The 23851-nt window shown below is 39.7% G+C and overlaps 1 protein-coding gene across 1 annotated transcript; it reads right to left on the bottom strand.

The window, feature by feature from the left end:
• Nucleotides 1-2924: 2924 nt before the first annotated feature.
• Nucleotides 2925-6240, bottom strand: adra2da (adrenergic, alpha-2D-, receptor a). The gene has a single exon (XM_072668231.1). It carries the CDS (start codon nt 5850-5852, stop codon nt 4545-4547), a length of 1308 nt encoding a protein of 435 aa, XP_072524332.1. The 5' UTR covers nt 5853-6240; the 3' UTR covers nt 2925-4544.
• Nucleotides 6241-23851: the final 17611 nt, after the last annotated feature.

A 23851-nucleotide genomic window follows, 5' to 3' on the forward strand; every position in this document is an offset into this window, starting at 1 on the left:
CAAATCATTTGTTTAATTGTGAAGCATTAATCCACCAGTTAAATATCAAGAACACTTTCTAAGATGTAGACATGTGAGAGGTTCTACCACTTGATGCAAAATATATTTTAGAGTGTGTACACCTCTAAGCTAGCATGGGTTTCTGAGATGAAGAACCAGAGTGCACCAGAGTGATGGAATCAGGAAAGTGTGGAGAAAAAGTGGCTACTTGTAATCCAAACCTCCTCAACCACGAAACATGGTTTCACTGGCATGTACAGCTGTCAGGGAGACTGGAACATTCATCTATATGGATGACATGACTGCAGACAGCAGCGTCTTATGGAATTCTAAAACGTACAGAAGCATCACATCTCAGATCCAAACTAATGCCTCAGAATTCATTAAATGCACATCACCTTAGAGCAGGACAATGCTCCACAACCCACTGCTAAGGCAAGAATGGAGAAAACAACAAATACTGAAAGTTCTTGACTGATCCAGTCAGTCACGTAGGCTGAAGCCCCTGAGCATACATTCAACTTACCAAAGGCAGGACTTGAGGCGAAAAACTCCCAAACCTAAAAAAGGCTGAATTACAGGCCTGACAGAGCATGACCAGAGAAAAATAAAAGTACCTGGTGCTGTTTATACTTAGCAGACTTTGACCAGCCATCAATTGCAAAGGATTTCAAGCCAGTTACTAAACATAATTGTTTTCCACACAGATGTTGAGCCCAGTGCTGGAGATGCTTTATCTGTTTGGGAAACTGACCCTATATGTCCAGAGGCTTGAAGGGTCAGGTTGGTTGACAATTAGTTCTGAATCACACACACCAATTTAATACATCCAAGTAGATACTTGATAGAGCACCATCGCTCACAGTTCCACTGCTCCACAGTCCAATGCTGGGGGGTAATGCTTGGTATCAAAAATAGCAATGCTAATTACAAACTGATGATATTTTGACTTTTACAAGTAAAAGTGTTTCAATTACTTATATTTATTCAGTTTCATTTTAGTCGCTGACATCAAGCTAATGATTCTAATTTTGTAATTAATGTCATATTGGCTATGGGCTGTTTTACTGTTTGCTTATGTTTTGTATTTTATTTGAGAACAAAAAAGATTGGGAAGAGAATACAGTGTATAGACTTCAGTTTGAAGTTGAAACATACACTTGAATAATTGCATTTCATTATTATCCTTGTTTCCTTGTTTCCATTTACACCTGTAGTAAAAGTACTATAAAAAGTACTATATTTATTCTGCAACTTTGGTTTGCTTGTTAGTTGTTAGTTGAGAGGGGGGGGGGTGTACTTTTGTTCTTTTGTACTAAGAAGTACAAACAGAAAATACTTTACTGACCTTTGGCAAATTTAATTATCATTTGATAATTGTTTTATATGTCCCCAAAATTATCTCACAAATTTCTATAGAATTTCTATGTATAGCTTACAATAAAGTACCCTTAATAAGCCCTCTATTTGGTGCTATTCATCACTTATTCTGATGCTTGCTCAGGTTCAGAAAAGAAAGGTGTGTAACAGGGAATTTGCACACCTTTCAGAACCATGGACAGCAATTATGAGCAGAGAGACCAAATCAAACAAAATGGAAAGTATAAATTGCTGAAAAGGCTGGTTTGACCATTTTTTTTAAATTCTGCAAAGAACCGAACCAAACAAGAGGTTTTCCTCCATTAAGACGGCTCATTTTACCAGGCAAAGAATCATTAAAGTATAGATTGTCATGGTTCATCTGCTTTTTAACCCCTTCAAAAGCCTATGGCAACCCACTAGGCCAGAAGTGTTATTACAAACTTCTATTACCAAAGAATTGCCCCACCAGTTTGTACAGAGGTCCCTGTAGCTGCTGAATTGAACAACTAAGTGTGTAAGAAGACTTTCTGCATTAAAAGGTTTATATTCCCATGCATTGTTTTTACCTATTTTGTATGTGGATGCAGATGTACATGAGAATCATCACAATGTTTAGTTTTTATAAACTCACCACAATGGGCAAATCCAGTCACTTGTAAAAATATATTGTTAGGTGCCACAGTACAGTTTCAGAATACACTTATTTTCAACAGAAAACAAAATAAAAGACCCAGAAATGTTACCAGCTTTAAATTACGTCCATCTGGGCGATCCAGTCTTAAGGATAAATGCATGATTCAATGTTTTGTAGTTGATTTTGAGAGGGTTGTTTGTGTGTCTTGTCGGAAAATAAACTTGAAGTGTGTGACTGTTTGAAAATATGCTCATGGCGAAATATGCTGATTTCTGAAATATTCCACAGGACAAACACAAGGACAAAGATACACAGCGAAATCCAGAGTGTGGAGTGTATACCTGCGATGTAAATATGAGTCAATCTGGACACAAATAAAAACTGTTAGAATTAAATCACCCTGCAGGGGGTCACTTCAGTACTGTAGGTGTTAATTTACCGCTGATTGTGTGCTGTAATGGGGTTTTGTTTATTTGTAAAAGTTCAGAATGCACCACAACCCTGACTAGGAAAAAGTAGATAAGACGATGAATGGATGGATGAATGTACACATCGTGTTGGCTGTACTGATTAACCTTCGCTGGAACTATTCACGCAGCAGAATCCCCACTGCTGAGGGTTCAATTAACACCTGCAGGGTTGAATGCACTCTTACAGTGTTCATTTACCTTCAGCTGGATGTCAATGGATATAATAGTCGTTCATTCAAATCCAACAGTGTAGGTATCTCATTGTATAAGTGCTCATTAAGGTCCAGCTGAGCACAAATAAAACCTCTATCTGTCAATCCATGAAATCCATGAGTGAATTCAGGCCTGTCTGCTTTCCTTAGGCTTGGTGTAAGCTTGAACACCAATACACTGAATTAACCAATGAAGTTTGGAATGAACACCTGCAGGGTAAAACGCAGTCATTTACACTATCATTTAAGTCCAACTGGGCTTTTATTTATTGTATGCTGTTTATTCCTCATTACAGGTGTTATTTTTACAGTGTGTTTCACAGTGTGTGTGTGTGTGTGTGTGTGTGGTGATTTGATTGTGTTCAAGTCTAGCTGGCCACAAATGATTGTGATGCACTTTAAAAAAGGTAATGCACTGAATTAACTTGAGTCGTGTTTAGTGTGCCTGAATAAAATACACTGTATGTCCAAAGTTATCCAGACAGCTCTTTTTTGACAACTGTGCACATGCAGCTTGCATAAGCTTCATAGCAATGCACTACCAATACATGAGCCTAATGTTTCCATGCCAAATGCAGGGCCACCTAGAGGGTTATAAAGCCCCCCAGCAATAGACGGTGGAGCAGTAGAACTGCATTATCTGGATTAAAAGAGCTCCATCCAGTACATTTGGGATGAGTTAGAGTGGCAGAACAAATTGCCCAACATCAGTATTTGACCTTTCTGATGCTCTTGCGGCTAAATGTCATCATATCCTCACAGCAATGTTCCATCATCTCATGTAAAGCCTTTCTGTTAGTGCAGCAAAGAGGGGCAATGTCCACATTAGACAGAAACTCCACAATTAAACTTTGCATAATTCAATTGTTAGTCTGTAAATAAAGTAATTCAGACTGGTTTGGTGTGAAAAGTTCAATTTCAGAGAAACATGCTCACATTGGTGGTGAATGGAACCAGATCTTTGAAGAGTTTAATGCCTGTAAAAGCTGCGTCACAGTTTTGAGAGGATTGTCATGATGAATAGATCTATGCGGTTGTTGGCCCCCAAGTTTCAGATTTACCTATTTGTAACCATCATCAACATTACGTATAAAATTCAAAAGACATGTTTAAGTCACATACACTGTTTTTTTTTTATAGTAAATAAAATGGCTATGATATGGTTTCCCTTACCACCACTGTGAAGAAATCTGAGCTTGTAAGTAACAGTTAACCAATGTCTAAATTATGCAGAAATTTAGAAGAATCGGTGGAATTCCCCTTTAATACCCCTGAATACAGAGTAGACATCAGATGAGCAGGTGTCTACAAACATTTGGACATATCGTGTAGCTCAGCACACATGTTCCGTGCATTACTTTTCTTTCTGTGTAGGTGTTACTCCAATTAACCCTGTGTTTCTTAAGAATCAAGTTCCTTCAGTGCTAGATATGTTCCTTCGCCATAGGTATGTTCCTTCAGCCATATGTAAGTTTCTTCAGTGCTAGGGACGTTCCTACAGCCATTGAAAAGTTCCTGCAACTACTAGTTGTGTTTCTTCAGCCCTTTGTATACTGTTCCATCAGTGCTAATCATAAACCTTCAGCCTCAGTCGTAGGTATGCTGCTTCAGCATATTCATATTCAGTATTCTCCTTCAACCCTAAGCATGTTCCTTTACCCTCATACCCTCAACCCAACAAATGTTCCTTCAGCCCTCTGTATGGTCTTTCAGCTCTATATATATTCCTTCAGCCATATTTATCCATTCAGTTCTAGGGATGATCCTTCAGCCATAGGTATGTTCCTTCAGCCCTAGGAATGTTCATTCAGTGCTAGATATGTTCCTTCAGCCTTCTGTAACTCTGAGCAGAGGTCCTTTAAAGCATTAAGTCCGCACAGGCTGGTTGAGACCCAGTATCTTCTTGAAGGCTTTCCTGAAGTCCCGGTTGAAGATGGTGTAGATGATGGGATTGACCGAGCTATTGCAGTATCCGATCCAGAAAAAAAGCTTGAAGAGTCCCTCTGGCGCAGCGCAACTCTCTCCGCACAGCGCGCCCAGGCTGTAGGTGAAGAAGAAGGGGAACCAGCAGAGCACAAAGCCGCCCATGACCACGGCCAGCACGAAGGTGAAGCGCTTCTCACGCAGCTGAGCCGCTCTGCTCCGGCACGCGGTGCGTGAGCGCGAGCGCGATGAAGGCGGCGGCAGTGGTGGCTGGTAAGGAGGTCCCAGAGGCGGAATGAGCGCGCGGCTCGTGGCCCACGGTGCTCGTCCTTCTCCACCACCTCCTCCTCCACCTCCATTCCCGTTGTGTCGCGCTCTCCCCACGCCGCTCTCCTCCAGGTCGATGTCGTCCAGCTCCTCGCGCCGCGCCTCGCTCCCTGAGCTGTGGCTGCTTGCGCTCTCCGTGTCAGCGGCGCGGCGGCGCGCGGCGCAGGCGTCTGCGCGCATGGCGGCCGCCGCCGTCGCCTTGGCCACGGCCGCCGCTATGGTGCCGTTCTGCGCCGCGCACACGGTGGCTGAGCGCTGCTTGGCCACGCGGTAGATCTTGCAATAGACGGTGACCATGATGAACCCGGGCGCGAAGAAGGACACGAGGGCGGACGAGAGGATGTACCACGGCTCGTCGTTCAGAAGGCACTCGCCCTCGCCGTGGCGCGTGAGAATTATGGGCGGAAAGGAGATGACGGCCGACACGAGCCACACGGCAGCGATGGCGCAGCGCACGCGCGTCGGCGTGCGCTTCAGGTTGTAGCGCACGGCGCGCGTCACCGACCAGTAGCGGTCCAGGCTGATGGCGCACAGGTGCACGATGGACGAGGTGCAGAAGAGCACGTCTAGCGCGAGGTAAAGCGCGCACCACACGCTGCCGAAGTACCAGTAGCCCATCACCTCGTTGGCAAGTGAGAAGGGGATCACGAGCGCGGCCACGAGCACGTCGGCGCACGCCAGCGACACGAGGAACAGGTTCTGGGGGGCGCGGAGAGCGCGGCTCGTCAGCACGGCCACGATCACCAGCGCGTTTCCGACGATGGTCAGGAGGATGAGGAGCGACACCACGAGAATGATGAATGCTGCAGCCACGTCCGCGTGCGGCCACGGCCGCGTGGCGTTGTTGACGCTGCCCGCGCCCCCATCGCCGCTGTTCGTACTGCTGATGGTGTCGCGCGTGGCATTGTCGTGCATCAAGTCCATGCTGCGCGCATTGTCCCGCAGGGGGTCCAGAGGGTGGTTGGACGGACGGAAGAAAGGACTGGACCCCTCGAGCTGAAGGGCGCGCACTCGTGCTGACTGTACAACAAACTGGAGGAGTGTGCGGTTTATACACTGTGAGTGGTCGACATGGTGGTCCGAGATGTAATCCAGGAGGGAGAGATGAGGGAGTGAGCAGCGGCAGTTCGCGCGAGCCTCACCTGAGCGCTGGAATGTTCTTTTTTCCTCTTTGATCCTGGACACTTCTATTTTCCATTATCTCGCGCGCGCTGTCAGTCTGTCTGACAGTAAGTCTCGCGCATCGCTAAAGTCGCGCTGCTGTCCGGATGGAATGTTGGAATGTGCGCTCGAGCGATAGCGGGGTGGGTGACGTCACGTAGCCCGCCCACTTCCACACACACACGCGCACAAACGTAGACACACGCACATCGCACACTCGTCACAAAAACAAAGACACGCGCTGACACACACACACACACACACACACACACACACACACACACACAGTGTTTCTTGTCATACAACTCTGTGTTATGTATCACCAAATATTGAACTGCACTCTCAGCTAGAAGGGATATCTAGAACTATTTAAAAAAAGGTTCTGTAAAGCATCAGATTCAAAAGTACACATAAGTGAAGAACCATTTCACCAAAAAAAAAACAACACATTGAGCTTTTAAATGTCATAGTTGTCATAGTTCTGTATCTAGAGCCACACTTTTATCTGTTCAGTCTAGACTTACCTAACAGGGTTCTATATACTTTTTGCGAAGCAAATTTTTGACAATATGTGGAACCTTTATTGACATTATTTTAAAAAATGGTTCCTTAAAAAATGATATACCACAGTTTTCATCTTGGATGAAGAACCATCCACCAAAAAGTGTTTGAGCATGCAGGTGGATCTTTGAATTACCACAGTTCTATATCTAGAACCCATGTCTTTACAAAAAAACTCTTTTTTTAAGTCCACTTAACTAAAAGGGTTTACTGACAAAATAATCAACATCAGAACACTTTTTTATGCTATCTAGAACCATTTTAAAAACATTATTTAACAGGTTTCCTTGTGTGTTAAGAACTACTTCACCAAAAACGTTTTCATATAGTTTTCATATAGTTTTCATATAGTTTGTGGAGTTATCATGGTTCTGTATTTAGTACCATTGCCTTTACTAAAAAAGCTTTTTTTGGAAGAACTATGATTTAAACAGAGATGTAAGTGTGTGTGAAGTTCTTTACAAAACTAGCACTAGGATTACCAAATAAAACAATTCAAGAATCACACAGACACAGTCCAAGTCAACAAATCGTAAAACGTACATGCACAAGACCAGAGAAAGGAAAGCTGAAACAAAGGGGTACTTATAGGAAGACTAATAAGGGAGTCATGAGGAACACCTGGGACTAACAAGGGGGTGTGGCTACAAAGGAGACACAGGTAGAGACACTAATGAACAGGAGGGGCTAGAACTGACAAGACACAAACAGAGCCATGTGCATGACATGTGTAAAAAGACTGTTCACAATTATTATTTAATTTCCACTGTTATGAAGCCCTGCTTATCTCAGAATGGAGTTCATATGTATGGCAGTGGTTCACAAAAGTGAATCCCAGTGCCACGGATAACCTCAGTGAGAGAAGAACATGCACAGCAGGGGGCTCTGGAAGTGTCTGGGCGATTAAACGTTCCATCACAGACCACGGAGTGTGGGGCTGAAAGCGGCACGCTGTGAACCCAAGCACTGAGAGCTCACACAGATTTTTCATTTGCTGCATTCTCACACTGTAGAGGTGCTGCAGGTCAGAACTACAAGCTCTCATAAAATACATACATATAAAACTACAGTGCACATCAAGACAATCACAACATATTTAACAACCTACAAGGAGCTCCCTGAAGGCGCTGTTTTGCCAAATACACACAACCCTGCCTGTCATGTTCTCGAAGAAGATTTGAGAACACAGCGTTCTGCTTTTCTCCGTTATGGAACTCCTTAAAAACATGGAAGTAATGGACGGAAACTCCTGCAGAAATGGTAAGAGTTTCACATTCTACTATGGCTATGCTTAGGGTAAGAGTTAGGTTAAGTTTAGAATTAGATTTATGCATAGTAGGTTGTTTAGGTGTAGGTTGAGGTTAAAATTAGGTTTAAGTGTAGTAGATGAAGTTCAGGTTTAGGTTAGAATTAAATTCAGGTGTAGTAGAAGTTCAGGTTTAGGTTGAGGTGTAAGGTAGGTTAAGTTTAGGTTTAGCTTCAGGTTCGATTTAGGTTGAAGTGTAGTAGATGAAGTTCAGGTTTAGGTTTTGGTTAGAATTAGATTTAGGTGTGGTAGAAGTTCAGGTTTAGGTTGAGGTCTAAGTTAGGCTAAATTTAGGTTTAGGTTTTGGTTAGAATTAGGTTGAAGTGTAGTAGATGAAGTTCAGGTTTAGGTTGAGGTCTAAGTTAGGCTAAATTTAGGTTTAGGTTTTGGTTAGAATTAGGTTGAAGTGTAGTAGATGAAGTTCAGGTTTAAGTCTTGGTTAGAATTAGATTCAGGTGTAGGTTAGGCTAAATTTAGGTTTAGGTTTTGGTTAGAATTAGGTTTAAATGTAGATGAAGTTCAGGTTTAGGTTTCGGTTTGAATTACATTCAGGTAATAACATTTGATTGGTTGTTTTGTAACATTCTCTGGGTTCTGTCAGTAATTTGCGCATATCTACGAGGGCTGATCTATATTTATTACAGGTTGTACAAAACCTGAAATGTTCTTTAAGTTGCATATGTACAGCGTCTCTCTTTTATCTAGAACTTCCAGTTGAATGCTTATGCTATGTTTTAACTTCATTTTAAGAGCATCCACACACTGTAAAAAAACCTCCTGTCTATAATATCCAGCTATTCTGTTCATATAGAAGATATGTCTGCTAGGCCTTCACTCGCTGTAAAATTTTAAAGTATAGCTGGATTCCTTGCTCACCTGTTTAGGGCTTAGGTTAGTTAGGTAACTCTAAAGCTGCATTTTTGAATCTTTGCAATATTCTCCCATATTGACTACAGTATCACTGCTCAGACAGCAGTTTACTCACTGTACCCTACACTACACTACACTCTGCTTGGGTTGCAAATCCTTCAGAGCTGTGACTCCTAACCTTTGGAATTACTGTAGACCATAATCTTGCGAACCTATTGTTAACAATGTAATTGGTTTGTGAAGATTTCGTTTCTACAACCATATATCCAAAAGAAGAACTACCTTGAAACTGAAATGTTCTCTCCTCCATGTGCTGACAGGACCCACAATCATCATCACCTAAAACCTCTTAGGCAGTACTCTGCAAGTGTAAATATTTGTGTGTGAAATTATAACTGGAAAATAGGGAAGCTGAACCCATTTAGACTGATACTGTTTTCTGTGCTTTTGAATGTTTGTCTTACTACTCAAAAATCTCATTGGCTTATTGAGCAGCCATGTAGCCGCAAAAAAATAAAAACAATTAAGACATTTCTGAGCATGTTTAGGTTGCCAAAACTGCAGTTCTGAACAAATTTATTCAACTTTCATTGATCAGTCATGACTTTCTAATGAGACATGGTGCACCATCAAAGCTCTTCTCAAGAGATCTTTAGTAAAGAATGACTATGGATTACATGCACATACATAAAGAAGAAAATAAATAAAACTTCTTCAGCTGCTTCAATGTCTTTTAAGCTGATGAGCACACAGTTCAACCCAAGGTGAACTTCAGAACCTTGGTGAGTCTAATGAATACTGACATCTATCACATGCTGGTTCACTAGGTTTGAAGGTATTGGAGTCTACAAATCCAAATCCAAATGAAGGCAGTTCAGTGTGTAAAAGTGGAGAAAGCGCTGGTATTCTGGGTGGGAACCATGGGAAACATCCCCAAAGCTTCACTGATCCCATAGAATCTTTCAGCTCTGTGAGAAAATCCCAGACCCCATTGCTTTCACTCTTCAGCAGTCTGCCGCTTTGTCTAGACAAACCATGTTTAGAGAGTAGAGGGGGAAAAGATACATGTTGTACAACCTATTGAAAAATGTGGGGCAGGCACTATTAAAGGTGTTTTTCTTTTTATTTGGGAAATTGAAGGTTTTCTAGATGTTTATTGACATGTTTATATTTTATCAGATCACTTGCCTTACTGTTGCTGTCTTTACTTCTTTTTTTACATACAATGTTTCTTTAAAAAGGTATTTCACTGAATTTTAGCCTACAGATCAGGGCTATTCAATAGGATTGTCCATGTGTTCTATTCCTATTGGACACGCTAGACTCTGGGCATAATCTCTAAAGGTCTTTTTGTGGTCCCATACCTCAGCTCCTTACACTCAACCAAAACATGTTATATAGTTTCATAATGATAACTGAATAATACATGGTGAATACTGAATAATACAGATTTAGAAGGCACAGATTAGGTAATTTGTTTTGGTTGAACTTGTAAAATGTTCTGGTCTTTAGAGCTGCCATCTTGTTTAAAGCAACTTTGTAAACCCATCAAGAGGTTAAGGAACAGGGAGATATATTGAGTTAGAATCATAACTGTGGCTTTTTCACTTAAATTAACAAACTACGCTATTACATTTGTGGTTGTAGCGACATGCGGCTTCTACTGTTGGATGTGCTATCATAGTTCCAGAACAGAATTAATCACTTTAATTGATTTACATTAATCAGAAAGATTACATTTAATCAATAAAATAAGATTTGGACATTTTGGACATTTGATGTGTTGATGTAGAAGGAGGACAAAAGGGTTTACTGCAGGAAAGAGTGGCGGCCGTATCAGAGGACATCAGCGTTACCATTGCTACTCCAGCAGAGCGTCTGAGAGAGAAGTGTAAGCGTTTGCTGGGCTGCATCTCTATTACAGCATGACAGATGAGCCACCAGCTGATTTTAGGATGTGAATAAAAATAGAGGCTTTTATTTGTTCAACTAAACAAACACTGTGTATGAGAGAGAGAGAGAGAGAGAGAGAGAGAGAGAGAGAGAGAGAGGATGAGGTAATGAATCAAGATTAAAGGGTGCGAAAGAGAAGTTGACAGGAGGCATTCACCCTTTCTTGGTCTCCAGTGACCAGGCACCATCTGGGTCTGAGGTTCATGTGAATGTAACTGGCTCCTTTCCCTCTTTTTGTCAAAGGCTAACTGTCATTACTGTTGAGAAGCATCTCAAAGTGTAGCCTCAGACAGCAGATGCAGAGCTGCAGGCGTTTATCTTATTTTAATCAGAGCTCTTAATCGAGCAAAGCCCTTCAGGACACAGTCCTCCAGCACCGCTGATCTGCCTCCAAGAATTGAGAGCTTCTGTTAATCACCTTTTCAGTAGTCCCAATTAAACCTGGATTCATTCCTGCCCACATGTCTGGATCTGCTACAGTTTCACTGTGACACTGAAGCTGAGGACCTTCGTAAGTTTTGATCAGATCAACAAAAGCCAAGTTAGTTGTAGGTTTAAATTTACGCTTTCACAGGTTCTGCTCTGGGATTTTATTTCATCTTTACAGGCCAAACTAGAAAAGGAAATATAGAATGACCTCACTTTCAGGATGAAACTGTGATTGCTATGATATTTCAATGGGGTTCTGGTGTGTGGCCAGGTGGTTGCTAGGTGGTTGGTATGGTATTCCAATGAATTGCCATGGTGTTGCTAAGAGGTTGCTAAGGTATTGCTTGTTGGTTTTTGTGGTGTTGCTAAGTGGTTGCTAAGCGCTTGAGAGTGCTGCTTAGTGGGTGACTGGGTGGTGCTAGGTGGTTTTGAGGCAGTTGCTTTGGTATCCCAAATGATTCACAGGTGGTTGCAGTGGTGTTGCTGTGGGACCTCATGTGGTCTGTTAGGTGTTACTATACTGTATTTGCTTCACCAGTTTACAATCAGACAGAACATTCAAGATTTGGAATGACGTTGATATCTCAGAAACACCAAAAAACATTTAGTCTAAGCTTAAGTTTAATCTGGGTCTAAAAACCTATTAATGTAAAGAGCTGCATCCCTAAGCATGGATTATGTAAAAAAATGGACATTTCAGTGCTAACTGTGAATCCACACTGCTAGTTCTTTGGAGTCTAGATTTAGGCTTCTGGGATACTGGGAACACGGCCCCTGAAGTTGGGACTTACCTGAGACTTTTGCATTTGAGACTTGCTTGTACTTGCGAACTGGTGACTTGTTGACACTACTTAAACATATAAGAGTTTGAACAGTTTCACCCAATCCAGAGGCCTTGAAGACCTCCTATTATACTCCATTTTATTGTCTGTAATTCTATGATTTATTTCTTGTCTGCATGTCTTGTTTATATTGGCTTCAGCCCTGTTGTCACCTTATCAGCTTGTCTGCTGCCGTGGTGTTAAATGTAACACCATCTTCTGGAGAATCTATATTTGGTTCCTCACTCAACATGTGGCTGTGATGAGAAAACATTGAGATCTGAGTCGACTTGACTCGACTTGACTTGTCTTCATTACTAATCAGGCATAAAAAATGTTTCATTGCCTCTTCCTGACCACACATAAGTCTATAAAAACCTGCCTCTGCTGTCCTAGCTCTTCAGCAGCTGCTGGTAAACCTCAATGACATGTTGTTATTGTTTTTCTGCCTGGTTCTTATATTGGGCTGAGGAAAAAAGGGTGGCTCTTTCTGACAGGAGCCGGCTGTAAACAATATCTACTTCCCCTCCATCCACACCTTCTCCTTCCCCCGTCCAGCCACTACAAACTGAAACCCAACAACATTTAGAGCTGCCGAACCAACACAATACACTAGGACATGAGCTCACTTCCAGGAAAGCGGCTACTACATCTAATTAGCCACTTCTGGACTGTTGTTTACCTTTGCGTTCTTAACCCAGGCAAAAGCTATTAGAACTCGTTGCAGTTCAGAAGTAGGTTAGAGGCCACACCTGCACTGAAGTACATCTTGTGTTTTTGTTGAATTCAGATTAAAGACATTGTAACTGGCTGTGAGAATGTGAGTAATCTGGGGAGAAGAAAGCGTTTGGTTTGGAGTTTATTGGCAGGGAGGCTTGATCAGCTGCCACTGATTTCAAAAGTGATGTGTTGATGCATTGAATGTACCTGATTCAGATAAGTCAGTCATTGTTATTGTTTTGTCTTTCCTTAAGTTTGGCAGTGTCAATGTAATTCATGTGGAACTTCATGTACACATGGTATAGATTCAACTGAAGTGCATTACTTTTGTAGTGTATTACAGTATTAACACAAAATGTATTATATATTAATATGCACTTTAAGTAAAATTGTCCTCAAGTGGAAAACCCCCCAAAACTGCTATGAAACTCTATTGGATGATATTATTTACATCCCTAAATTTACACACACTAGAAAAAAGCAATTTGAGGCCAAACACAGCAGCTACTTTTGGAGAATATGGAAGCAGACCTAAAAAGGTACAAGATAATGCTGAGTTGACCAAAGCAAGGGCCGATGCAGTTATCTGGCACACAAGAGCCTTTGGAGTGACCAGCTACTTTAGTTAAACAATAGGGCCAACTGGACACCGAAAAGACCCAGAGGGCTGCAACGCTATATAAGTACTGTAAGTAAGCCAAACATGTTTTTGTGTTAAATTATGCTAAGATAGACTAAGCAATGCTATGCTGCTACAGTGGGCCATCTCTATGGCATAACCCAGCCAATTAAACTGAGCTTATGAGTTTTTCTTTCTCCACAAACCCATATATTAAAGAGAGAACAGTTTTTTCTTGAGATATAATAACAGGGTTATTATAGAACATAAAACACTCAATAAATTATTTTTAAAGATCTGTTTAATCATGGATATGGTTTGATTTGTCACAGTTCTATATAGAATCAATGCTCTTACTAAAGACCTATTGAGGAACCCATTTATTAGGGTGAATTTATACCCTGTAAATGTATTGTAGACAAATACACATTACACATCACATCTCCTGATCAGTGTTTCTGCATCTGTGTAGATCAGTGCAATGGTTCTACACCACTGATTTCTCATATGTGTGTTTGACTATGTAATGAGGGGTTCATTCACGACAGTCATGCTATGCAGTTGTGAAGGGATTGTTCTAGCTGACACAGTCTGAAAACGTCCTGCAGTGACATTCTCAATCACTTGAGGAACAGCTGCTCTTCTGTTTTTCCTTACATGCTCACAATGTGCATGAGCACCTTTGACCACAATTTCTAGCCCTGTTTACTGATGCCTCTCCCACAATTATAATCAAAGGTCACTTCAGGTCACTTCAAGCACTGTTCCTGTTAAAGCACCAGTCAGCGAAGCCTGCTTTGTTGCTGAAACCAATAATCAACCTTCTTTCAGAGTCACTACATCACTTCTTCTCACCATCTTGATCCAAAATCAAGGTTATGTTGGTCTGTTTAGCATTTGTATATAGTTAAACAGTTAACACACACTCTTAAATAATAGAGGTGTTTAGTACAAGAGATTTGTGAGATTAAAGATTGGCAAGGAACCGTTATATACTTTTCAAAAGTGGTTCTTCCATGGCATTGATCAAAGAACCATTCATAGCACCTACATTTTAAGAACATGGTAGGATGTTCACTGCTTACTTGTATGAAGCAGTGCACCTGTCTGAAATCAGCCTTAAACATCAGTCAGCCATAACAAGTATTTTACAAATTAGGCAGCAAGTGAAGTCCTGTAAGATCAAACAGTGAAGCTTAATTATTTTTTACATTTTGTTCAGTGCTATAGACTAGAAATACACCAGGCTGTCTAATCCACATTTTGAGCTTAGATTTTACAGACTCTTCGCCCTGGTGGTGAATCTGTCACTGCTAGTGTTTGTAACACAGTTTGATTTTATGGCTTTAGGTTAGAATAATTTCAGACCTCCAGTGGCTCAGGATGTGCATTTTGAAGTCCACATGCATGGAAACAAGTAGACTACAAGACTATACGATTCGATTCAGTGTCAGATCATTGAACCCACTGGTGTCACTGATAAAACATTTGCCTATCAAAAGTTCAGGAAAGCCTTTTTTTTTACATATTAAAGACTACACAGGTTTATTTTGAGGAACACATCATCATATGTGTCCCAGTATGATGGTTAAGTGACAGTGCTATCTTGGGAATAATGCCAAAGCTCACACATCAGCTCTCAACTCCTTCAAGTGTTTAAACCAATTCTGGGTTTGTCTGTTGCCAATATGTGCTTATAACTAGGATGACTATATTTTGTTTTTTAAAACAGAGGACACTGGGGACACATGTGATTGAGATGTTCTGACCATGGGGATTTAGGTAGGCCTATTTTGTAGGACCGCGGCAATGTTCATGTGTGAGGGCGGGAGGGAGTTAAATACCCCTAAAATCATGCAGCTGTATTAATGAGCACTAATACTAATTTACTCAAGACTAATAAACAGCCTTAATAGCCTTTGGCCTTTCATTTGAACTATATAAAAGCCACACAAATAAAATAAATAAAAAAGGTAAACTGTTTATATGCTTTACATAATATTTTGTTCCATGGCAATATAAAAAAAAAAACATAATGAAAAATACTGTTCAGTGTAAACCTCTTGGCGTGTCTGATGGGCTGTATTGGAGTGTGTGATTGATGTGATTATTTAGTCTCAACTTTTGGATCTCTCTAAATATTTGGTCCACTTGGTTCCACAAAGATGAAACAAGATTTTTTTTTTTATCTAGAACTGATTTTTGTTCATTTACATTTGTGTTCAGACATTTTAGGCAATCTGTCTCTCTCTTTTTTGAAAGCAGTTTGACCAGTGGTTACATGTAGATGCAGGTACATACAGACTGGCCATGGTAGTATGGAGGTCAGGTCTTGGAAAAAGATGTGTGATCAGCCTAATGTAAAAGTTTACAAAATAGAACTGCTATTATATCATTTAGACAAAATAAAAAAGAAGAGTACCATGGCTAATTGTTGACAAGTGTACAATAATGTAGTAATATCACAAATGCCTCGAAATGTTGCACTTATCACAGTCAAACATTATTAACCTAAAAATGTAATAAAGTATTGATCAAAAATGCCTGTTAGTTTAATGGACAATATTGCATAATTGTGCAATTTATTACATTATTATGTTTTATTAAATATATGTATTTATTCATTTATGAGTTAAATAATGTTATTACATTTCTGGGTTCTATTACATTACTAGAATATTGTGAGGAATGTATTTCACGAGCAGTGTAATATTCAGCTTGAGTAAAATCTCTGGACATCCGTGTGTTTTTAATGAAGCCTGGCAGCAGCTCCTTTGATATGGGCATATCAGTGTGTTGAATTTTTGTGTTAAACTGCAGGTCGTTGGTTTGCTCATTAGCAGCTTTTACCAGCTATCCATGTCCTTAACAGAGGAGAGACTATTCAGTGCATTAGCCTCGGATCCACCCCTGCGTTCAACCTGCAGTTTCACACTCTGCTCCCTCTGCTGCTGCTCTCACAGCTTCAGAAATCAGCCCTGCTGTAAAAGAACTGCCCATGTCCTTTTAATCTCTCTCTCTCCCTCTCCCTCTCTCTCTCTCTCTCTCTCTCTCTCTCTCTCTCTCTCTCTCTTTCTCTCTGCTTCTCTCTCTCTCTCTCTGACTCATCTGACTTTCTGTGACTAACTGACTCCTCCTCTGACTCTCTTACTTTTTAAACTGATTCTGACTCTGACTTTCTCTGATTCTTTTCTAAAATCTCTGATTCTCTCTTTGGCTTTCTCTTCGTCTCTCTTGCTGATTATCAATCACTGACTCTTTCTTCCTTTTTTTTTTCCTGAATCGCTAATTCCCTCTCTCTAGTTCGTTCACTGATCCTTTCTGACATTCTTGGACACTCTCTCTCTCTCTCTTTCTCTCTCTCTCTCTCTTTCTCTCTCTGTCTTGTTCTCTATTGGTCTCTATCTGTGCTTTACTGGCGATTACTTTGGGGGAATTTGCTGCAGAGTTAGCAATTAAGAAAGAGTGTGGCAGTAAATCTCTCTTTTTAAGATGATGGATTTGCATGATTCTAGGTGTAATGTGAACCATAAATTCAAAATTGATGAAACCTCAGACACTCAGAAGACATCATGTGAACAGTAGGAATAATGTGAGACAGGGTTCTGAAGCTAGAGCTGGTGAGAAAGCTGTTACTGCTGCCGAAAGGGTGAGTAGAAGCTCTTTGCTAGAGCAAAGCTCAATTTATCACACCAAGACTATCATGGACTTATGGAAGCAAAGGTTCTCACTGGAGAAACTGTCCTTAGTGCAGGACTGTGGGAATGAGAGCCAAACTAAAGGCAACCTTTTCCAAAGATTAGACTCACTCCTTTGAACATAGTCAGGTCAGGTGTTTTATAAATGTTCTTTATTTTGTTTTTAATGGATCCATGCAGTATGGAAGGCCTGACAGTGTGGAGGAATAAGCAAGGAGTGGAAATGGACAGGTGGCCAGTCTGAAGGGTGTTGTGCAAATTACTGCTAATGAAAAGGTCTGGTGATCTGCAAAGATTTTTACATGGGGTTTTAGCTGTTAAAGCTTTTGTGTTATCAATCTAGATGCCTGTGATATGTGATTTTGTTGGAAGAGACCCTTTACAGAGATATTTCACAGATTTTTAGAAGAAAGCTTTTTTTATTTACAATTGTGTAATTTTATAGTTGGTCATCCAAATCTGGCAAGCTATAATAACCTCAGGTGGAACAGAATCGAGAATATCTGGCCAGGGCTTATTTACCGTTGTTCATAGTTTATCTTCACTTAAAGGTCAGTTTTTATAGAAACTATGAACAATGTTGAGGTAATTGGATTAGTGTTGTGAGGACATTCTCTGTAATGTGAAGGAGAGGAAGCTCCTGTGTGAGTGGTGAGTTACAAATTCTGGTAGTACAGAAATCCCATGTTCAACCTGTTTAAATGGAGAAAAATTGACTCGATCTTTGATTCGCTGGACCACACCAAGCACGGAGGAAAGAAAGAAGAGCAAATAATTAATGTATTTTATTTTTTAGATGCAGAATTGTGCAGCCTCTTAAAGAAGTTTACAGCCCATTGCGCTGTACCTAACCTCTGTGGATATGGAAAGAAGACAACATTGTTTGAATGGTGGCTAAAGAACCTCAATTAACTTCCAAACAAACTCAAGCTGACCTGCAGACACAAGGTACAACAGTGACAGCCTGCATTATTTGTCGCCATCTGAAAAAACACGCCATTGTAGGAGACCCAGGAGGACCCCACTGTTGACACAGGGACATAAAAATTGATTGGCTTTTTTATTGAAGGAGGGACTCTGTAAACAGACTCCATGTTGAGTGTAACTCATATTTCCATATGCCATTCATATTTTATTGTGACCTCATGACCTCATGACCTAGAGCAAATATGGATCTTCATTTTTCTATGGTATGGTATAGTATTCAATCCTTCTTGCAGCAGTCCCAACATTGCTGCAAAGACAGAGACAAGCTTTTTTTAATATGTGTCAGGCCAGACTGAGAAAACCAAAAGACATCAGAGTAAGCATGTACATGTGCTGAGAAATCCGATTTCTGAGCTAAAATTAAGCTCTCTTTTATGGATTTTTGAATCAAATTTCTATGCCTTAATCCAATCTAAGAAATCAGAATATGTTGTTTACATGACCACTTGAATAGTCATATAACTGCAGAAATCTGATTATGATCGGTTTATTGAGTGCATGTAAACACACTTGTGTACTTGGAGAAGTGGTTTTCTGAAATGAGTGTAGGGGTGCCAATATTTTTGGCCATGGCTGTATGCCTAGGATGTCACACTGCATGAATTTGCTGTGTTTGTCTATCTGACCTGCTAAATAAACGTTTTTGTTTTAAAATCGAATCTAATCTAATCTAATCTCTCTCTCTCTCTCTCTCTCTCTCTCTCTCTCTCTCTCTTCCCTCTGTCGATCTCTCTCTCTTTCTCTCTCAATAGCTGGAAATAACTCTATGAGCTGTCAGGGGTGTGTTGAATTTCTCTAACCAAGGTCAGTCCAAAGAGACAGAGGGAGAGAGAGTATAGGTGCAGGTGTCTGGTGTTTGCTGAGTAGTGTTGTAATCTCATTCTCATAGTCTTATTTCTTTTTGTCCTGTGTTTTTGAGCTGAGTGATCAGTGTGTGTTTTTCTGTACATTTACAATTCCATGTTTAATTTTAGTTTCAAAAGCAAAATCATTTTTAGGTTTGTATTATGTGCCATATTTGTTTTACAATTAAATTTGTTTATTTAATGAAATAGTTATAATCTTAAATATAGATGACAAATATTTACAAAGATTTGTATGTATCACAATATTATTTTTATTATTATTACTAGGGATGTCAAAACAAACAAACAGAGTTTAGATAAGATGTGCTTCTGATTAATAAGGAGAAACAAATAAACATAAACATAAATAAATATGTTAGTATATAAGCAATGACTTTGTTAATAAATAGTTTACAATTTACTGTGTTCTGACCTAGTTAAACATATGAACAATTGATCTTCACTTGAACAATATTGGAGGTAATATAACTAAATACATACGACTGAAGAAATGTCTTTAAAATCATTTGTAAAATGTAGTTCATAGAAATGCAGTTTCCTTCTAATGAAAAAGTTTGGACACCCCCACATTTTACTACTGTACTACTACGTATTGCTACTAAAAATGTCTAAAGTTAGAATCAGGTGCAGCACATCAACTGCAGATGATTGGAACATGGTTAGAGGGGATGTTGGAGGAGTCTGTCTTATGTTAACCACAGACATTTAGTTTGGGTTGCTCTTGATTGTTGAAGTGAGTGCGACCATTTCTAATCTACCATTAGAAAGAAACTGTGCATGTCTGATTTCAGGGGAGATGCGGGAGATGGAAACCTTTGCCATAAAATAACACATCAATTCAAAGGCAAGACTAAAGATTATTCTATTCCAGAAGCTCTGGTCTTTGTCTAGGTGTTCTCTAGGTGCAAACTTTAGACTTGTTTTACAAGTTTTACCATTTTTAAAACATTTTATAAATGATGTTGAAGACATTGTTTAGTTTTATGTGTTTGATTATGTTACCCCCCATCTCCCACTATTGTTAAAATGAAGATCGAATGTCAGTGTTTACATATGTTAAAAAAGGCTAATTGGGTTCATTGGGTGTTTTATTTGTGTGTCACCACAAATGTGTCACCAACATTGTTTTTTTTTTGTGTAATGCAGTCAGTACCAAGCTGTTATCAATGAAGATGTCAACTGATGGTCAGATAAATGATAAAGAATAAATACTTTGTTTGTTTGAGTTATTTGTTTGTTTAAATGCTGAACATATGACAGATGGCCATTAGTGGAAAAGCTTGTGATTCCTTTTGTGCCCGTTCACCTTTCTGTTCATTTAAATGACGGACATGGTGTTATGATGCTTTATCCACATCAGAGCCTGTTGATACCCTGCAATATTTATAGGCTTCATCCCTAATGAGGCATGCTAGTACTGTCTGTGTGTGTGTGTGTGTAAATGAGACACATTTTTATATAAGGACACAACTACAATATTTGATATCTGTTATCAGGCCCTGTTTATAATGCCGCATAAGAACCATTCTTACAATTTTACTATAAATATAGAGAGTAAACAATACCACAGATCCACGCATCATTTAAGTGAACAAGTTGGAGTAATTCACAGAACTGTTAGGACCACATCTTAATCCTTGGATGTATATGCTTGACTGCTTGACATTTTATTAACACCAGTTGCCATATAGCACTAAACATTAGCAACACAGCTGGCAGCAATTTCTCACCAAGTTTGCTTGCAGTCCTCATTATGGAAGTGCAGCTGTCAATAAGAGAAGTTTCATTATCTGTATTTGTTTCTGAAGCTGTTTAGTTCTCAAAATATCTGTTTCTGTATCTATACTCAGATATTATTTAACTTGGTACATTTGCCAATAAGGGTTTGGTACATAAAATGAAGTGCCATGGACCTTCATTCAAAAGCAAAACCTACATTAATAAAGCAAAACTGTAAAATGGGCCACTCCAAAACTGTTATGTAACAGTTCTGACTCATTTTTGACACCCTCAAAATCACCCAGTTCACAAGCAAAAACAATTCAAACTAGGCTACCTAGTTTGTACCTAGAATATGACAGTGAGGCTAAAAAGGCTACAACCTAATGCTAGACAATCAAGTGAAGCCTCGCTAGGGGAAGGGTTGACCTGAGGAAGTGCTGCTGCGGGTATCCGTGTAAATGCCAGGGGACCAGTAAAAGCAGAGCTTAATCACTGTTTTTACAAGCGCTCAGTAAAAGGAAGTCAGCTATTTTTATTTGAAGTAACATAACCGGGTGTAAATAGGCTTGCTAAAGCAACATTATGTAGCATTTCTCTTTAAAATAACTTTAAATTAAATAACTGTTGTATATATTTACAAATGGCAAATTTTTAATTTTCCTTTTTCCATGGCTTTAGATTTGTAGCTCTCTAAAACACTTCAGCAATGGACCGCCACAAATGGCAAACCTCTGTTACTGCTGTCTGTTTATATTTAAGGCCAGTTTATACCTAGTGTGGACACGGATGTGCATTGCTCAATGTCAATACGTTGACCCTGGCAACCAAGTACTGTGACGGCAGAGTTGTTCAAACACAAACGTGGAAACTGTTCTTTCCCACACTGTACAAACAAGTTACAAAGGAAAGAGACCCCAGTGTTTATACATAAAGGAATTTTGGGATTGCATAGATATCTGGGTGAAGGTTAAGTTACAAGGTTCTCTCTTCTTCAGAGATCATATTATATGTGATGTTTGCATAAAAAATGCAAAATCTAGTTTGTTCTTTATTTGTTCACATTATTTAAAAAACAGACCCCCAATGTAAACACACCCTGATGGAGCTGATTGGTTTTGCCAGTGTGTGTGATTGTGCTCTTTGTAATAATAATAAATAATAAATAGATTAATCGATAGATCAATAGTTGCAGCCCTAAATGGTATGACAATTTTGCCACAGAGTGACAATATTTATATATACATTTATAATTTCAAGCCTTGGCAATCTCACAACCAGTATGTAATCCAGCTAGTGTGGCCACACTTTCCTGCTGAAGTGACCACAGTTGTAAATTTGCTCCAGCTGTCTTACAATAAGCCTCGGGCTGGTGCACTTGTCCAGTCAATGTGAGGTATGGCAGTCTGGGCATCAGAGCAGTGAGGATTTACGCACAGCCCCTTAGTCTTCGTTCCTGCCAACACACCATCACCTCATCACAACAGCCTGCTGGACTTGGCAACAGCTCGTGTGATCTGTTTTTCTGTGCAAGGCTTGTGACAGTGGAATTCTGAAGGAATACTGCCAGTTTTCAGCCAAAGATTTTTCTGCAGGTTTTTAAATTGTATTTTTCTACATTTATTGTTGGGTCTTAATCCAGGATGTTTACAGATGTGTATTGATTATGTTGTAGTTGTATTCTTAACTACCTTATACAGTATTGTGTTAATGTAAAAGACCACCATTCCTTTATTTACTTTCCAGTCATTTCTTGGAATGAATCATGAAAAAATAATTATAAACAAAAGAAAATTATACAGAAGCCCCAAATACTAAATCCGATATCTACGTTTTTAGTAATCTTTCTCTTTATTACAGTTTCTGTTCCTTTTGTGATTCCCTTTCAGTAAAAAAAAAAAAAAACATGCAGGGAGATTTCTCCACACCTCCAAAGTTCAGTCTTAGAAGCCGGAGCATTTTCTGCTCCTCACAATCTAAGATTGTGTTCTGGACTCTGGTATGGTCTGTGCCTTATTCTAAGAACAGCAGCTTCACCTGTTTGATTTGATCAGATGTTCTTCTTTTTCTTTTTTTTAGTAAGGGCTTCTTGATCAGCTCCACATGCATTCAGACCAACACAGCTTTAAGCATTCTACTCACTGTGAAAGCATGCACAAAAACACCTGTGGGTGTTTCCAGGTCTTAAGCAAGAGTAGAGCTTGATTTTGTCCTGTCTCTTAAAGATGGAAGCTTTCACTGTTTTTGAACTGATTTTAAAAAGTCCTGTTTTTGGCTTTGATGTTCCTTTGAAGACCTTTGATTTTCATATTCCTTATGCAAGTGGAACATATTTATACAGGAGAAATATCTCCTGCAAAATGAGTACATTTATACATTGTACACTTATACATTGCTTATATATTGCTGTTTTGATAGCTATTGTAATGTTTTCTGGCTTTTGCAGAGTACTGTTTGTTTTCTTGCCGTGTATTGCGTAGTTCTAGCTGCAAAGGCTTAAGAGGAATGGTGATCAGGTGCTTCTTGGTCTTGATATCTTGATATATATGTTGCATCTATAGCATACAGGAAGTTTGAGTTTACTGGACTGTACATTACTTGGTAAAGCAGTTAGTATTTAGTTTTAAATGTTGAGTATTTTTTCAGCTGGTGCCTAAACATACAGTATAATTGCCCTCATGTGAACGTTTACTTTTCTCCTTACTCAGTCTCTTCTTAATCGACTTCATCAGTCTTGGAGAAAAGTGAGTTCAAAGAGCGATGATGTGGTTTAACTTTAATTTTGCATTATTGATTTGTCCCAGTCTGCTGTTGATGGCAATAATGACTTATGCACACATTGGCAATTAGTTAAGGAACCATATATTTATTATTAACAGCACATAGCATAAGCAGTGTACTGAGAAAGGCTCTCAAGGCTCCCCACAGAACAGATGTGAACAGGAACAAGACTTCTATTTGTTTACTAAGCTAATAAGGTCCCTGGGCAAAAAAAAAATAGTCACCTTGTGATTTTAAGGTAGTAGCAACATCAGGATGGCAAGGATGGTCAGGGTGATAAATATCTGCAGGGTGTGCAACCGGATTCATAGATTGAGGTTGTACAGTGTAGTGAACGTCTTGTTTGACGTGTGGATGTTAATGATTGGCAAAATGAAGTGATTGCATTTGGGCGTGCCAAAAGCCATAGTGTGAAGGAAGTAACTGAATTTG

Source organism: Salminus brasiliensis, chromosome 2, assembly GCF_030463535.1.
Source record: "Salminus brasiliensis chromosome 2, fSalBra1.hap2, whole genome shotgun sequence".
Classification (NCBI taxonomy): Eukaryota; Metazoa; Chordata; class Actinopteri; order Characiformes; family Bryconidae; genus Salminus; species Salminus brasiliensis.

Excerpts from the sequence above, each read along its gene's own strand:
- adra2da (XM_072668231.1), bottom strand. The coding sequence starts at position 5,852 with ATGGACTTGATGCACGACAATGCCACGCGCGACACCATCAGCAGTACG.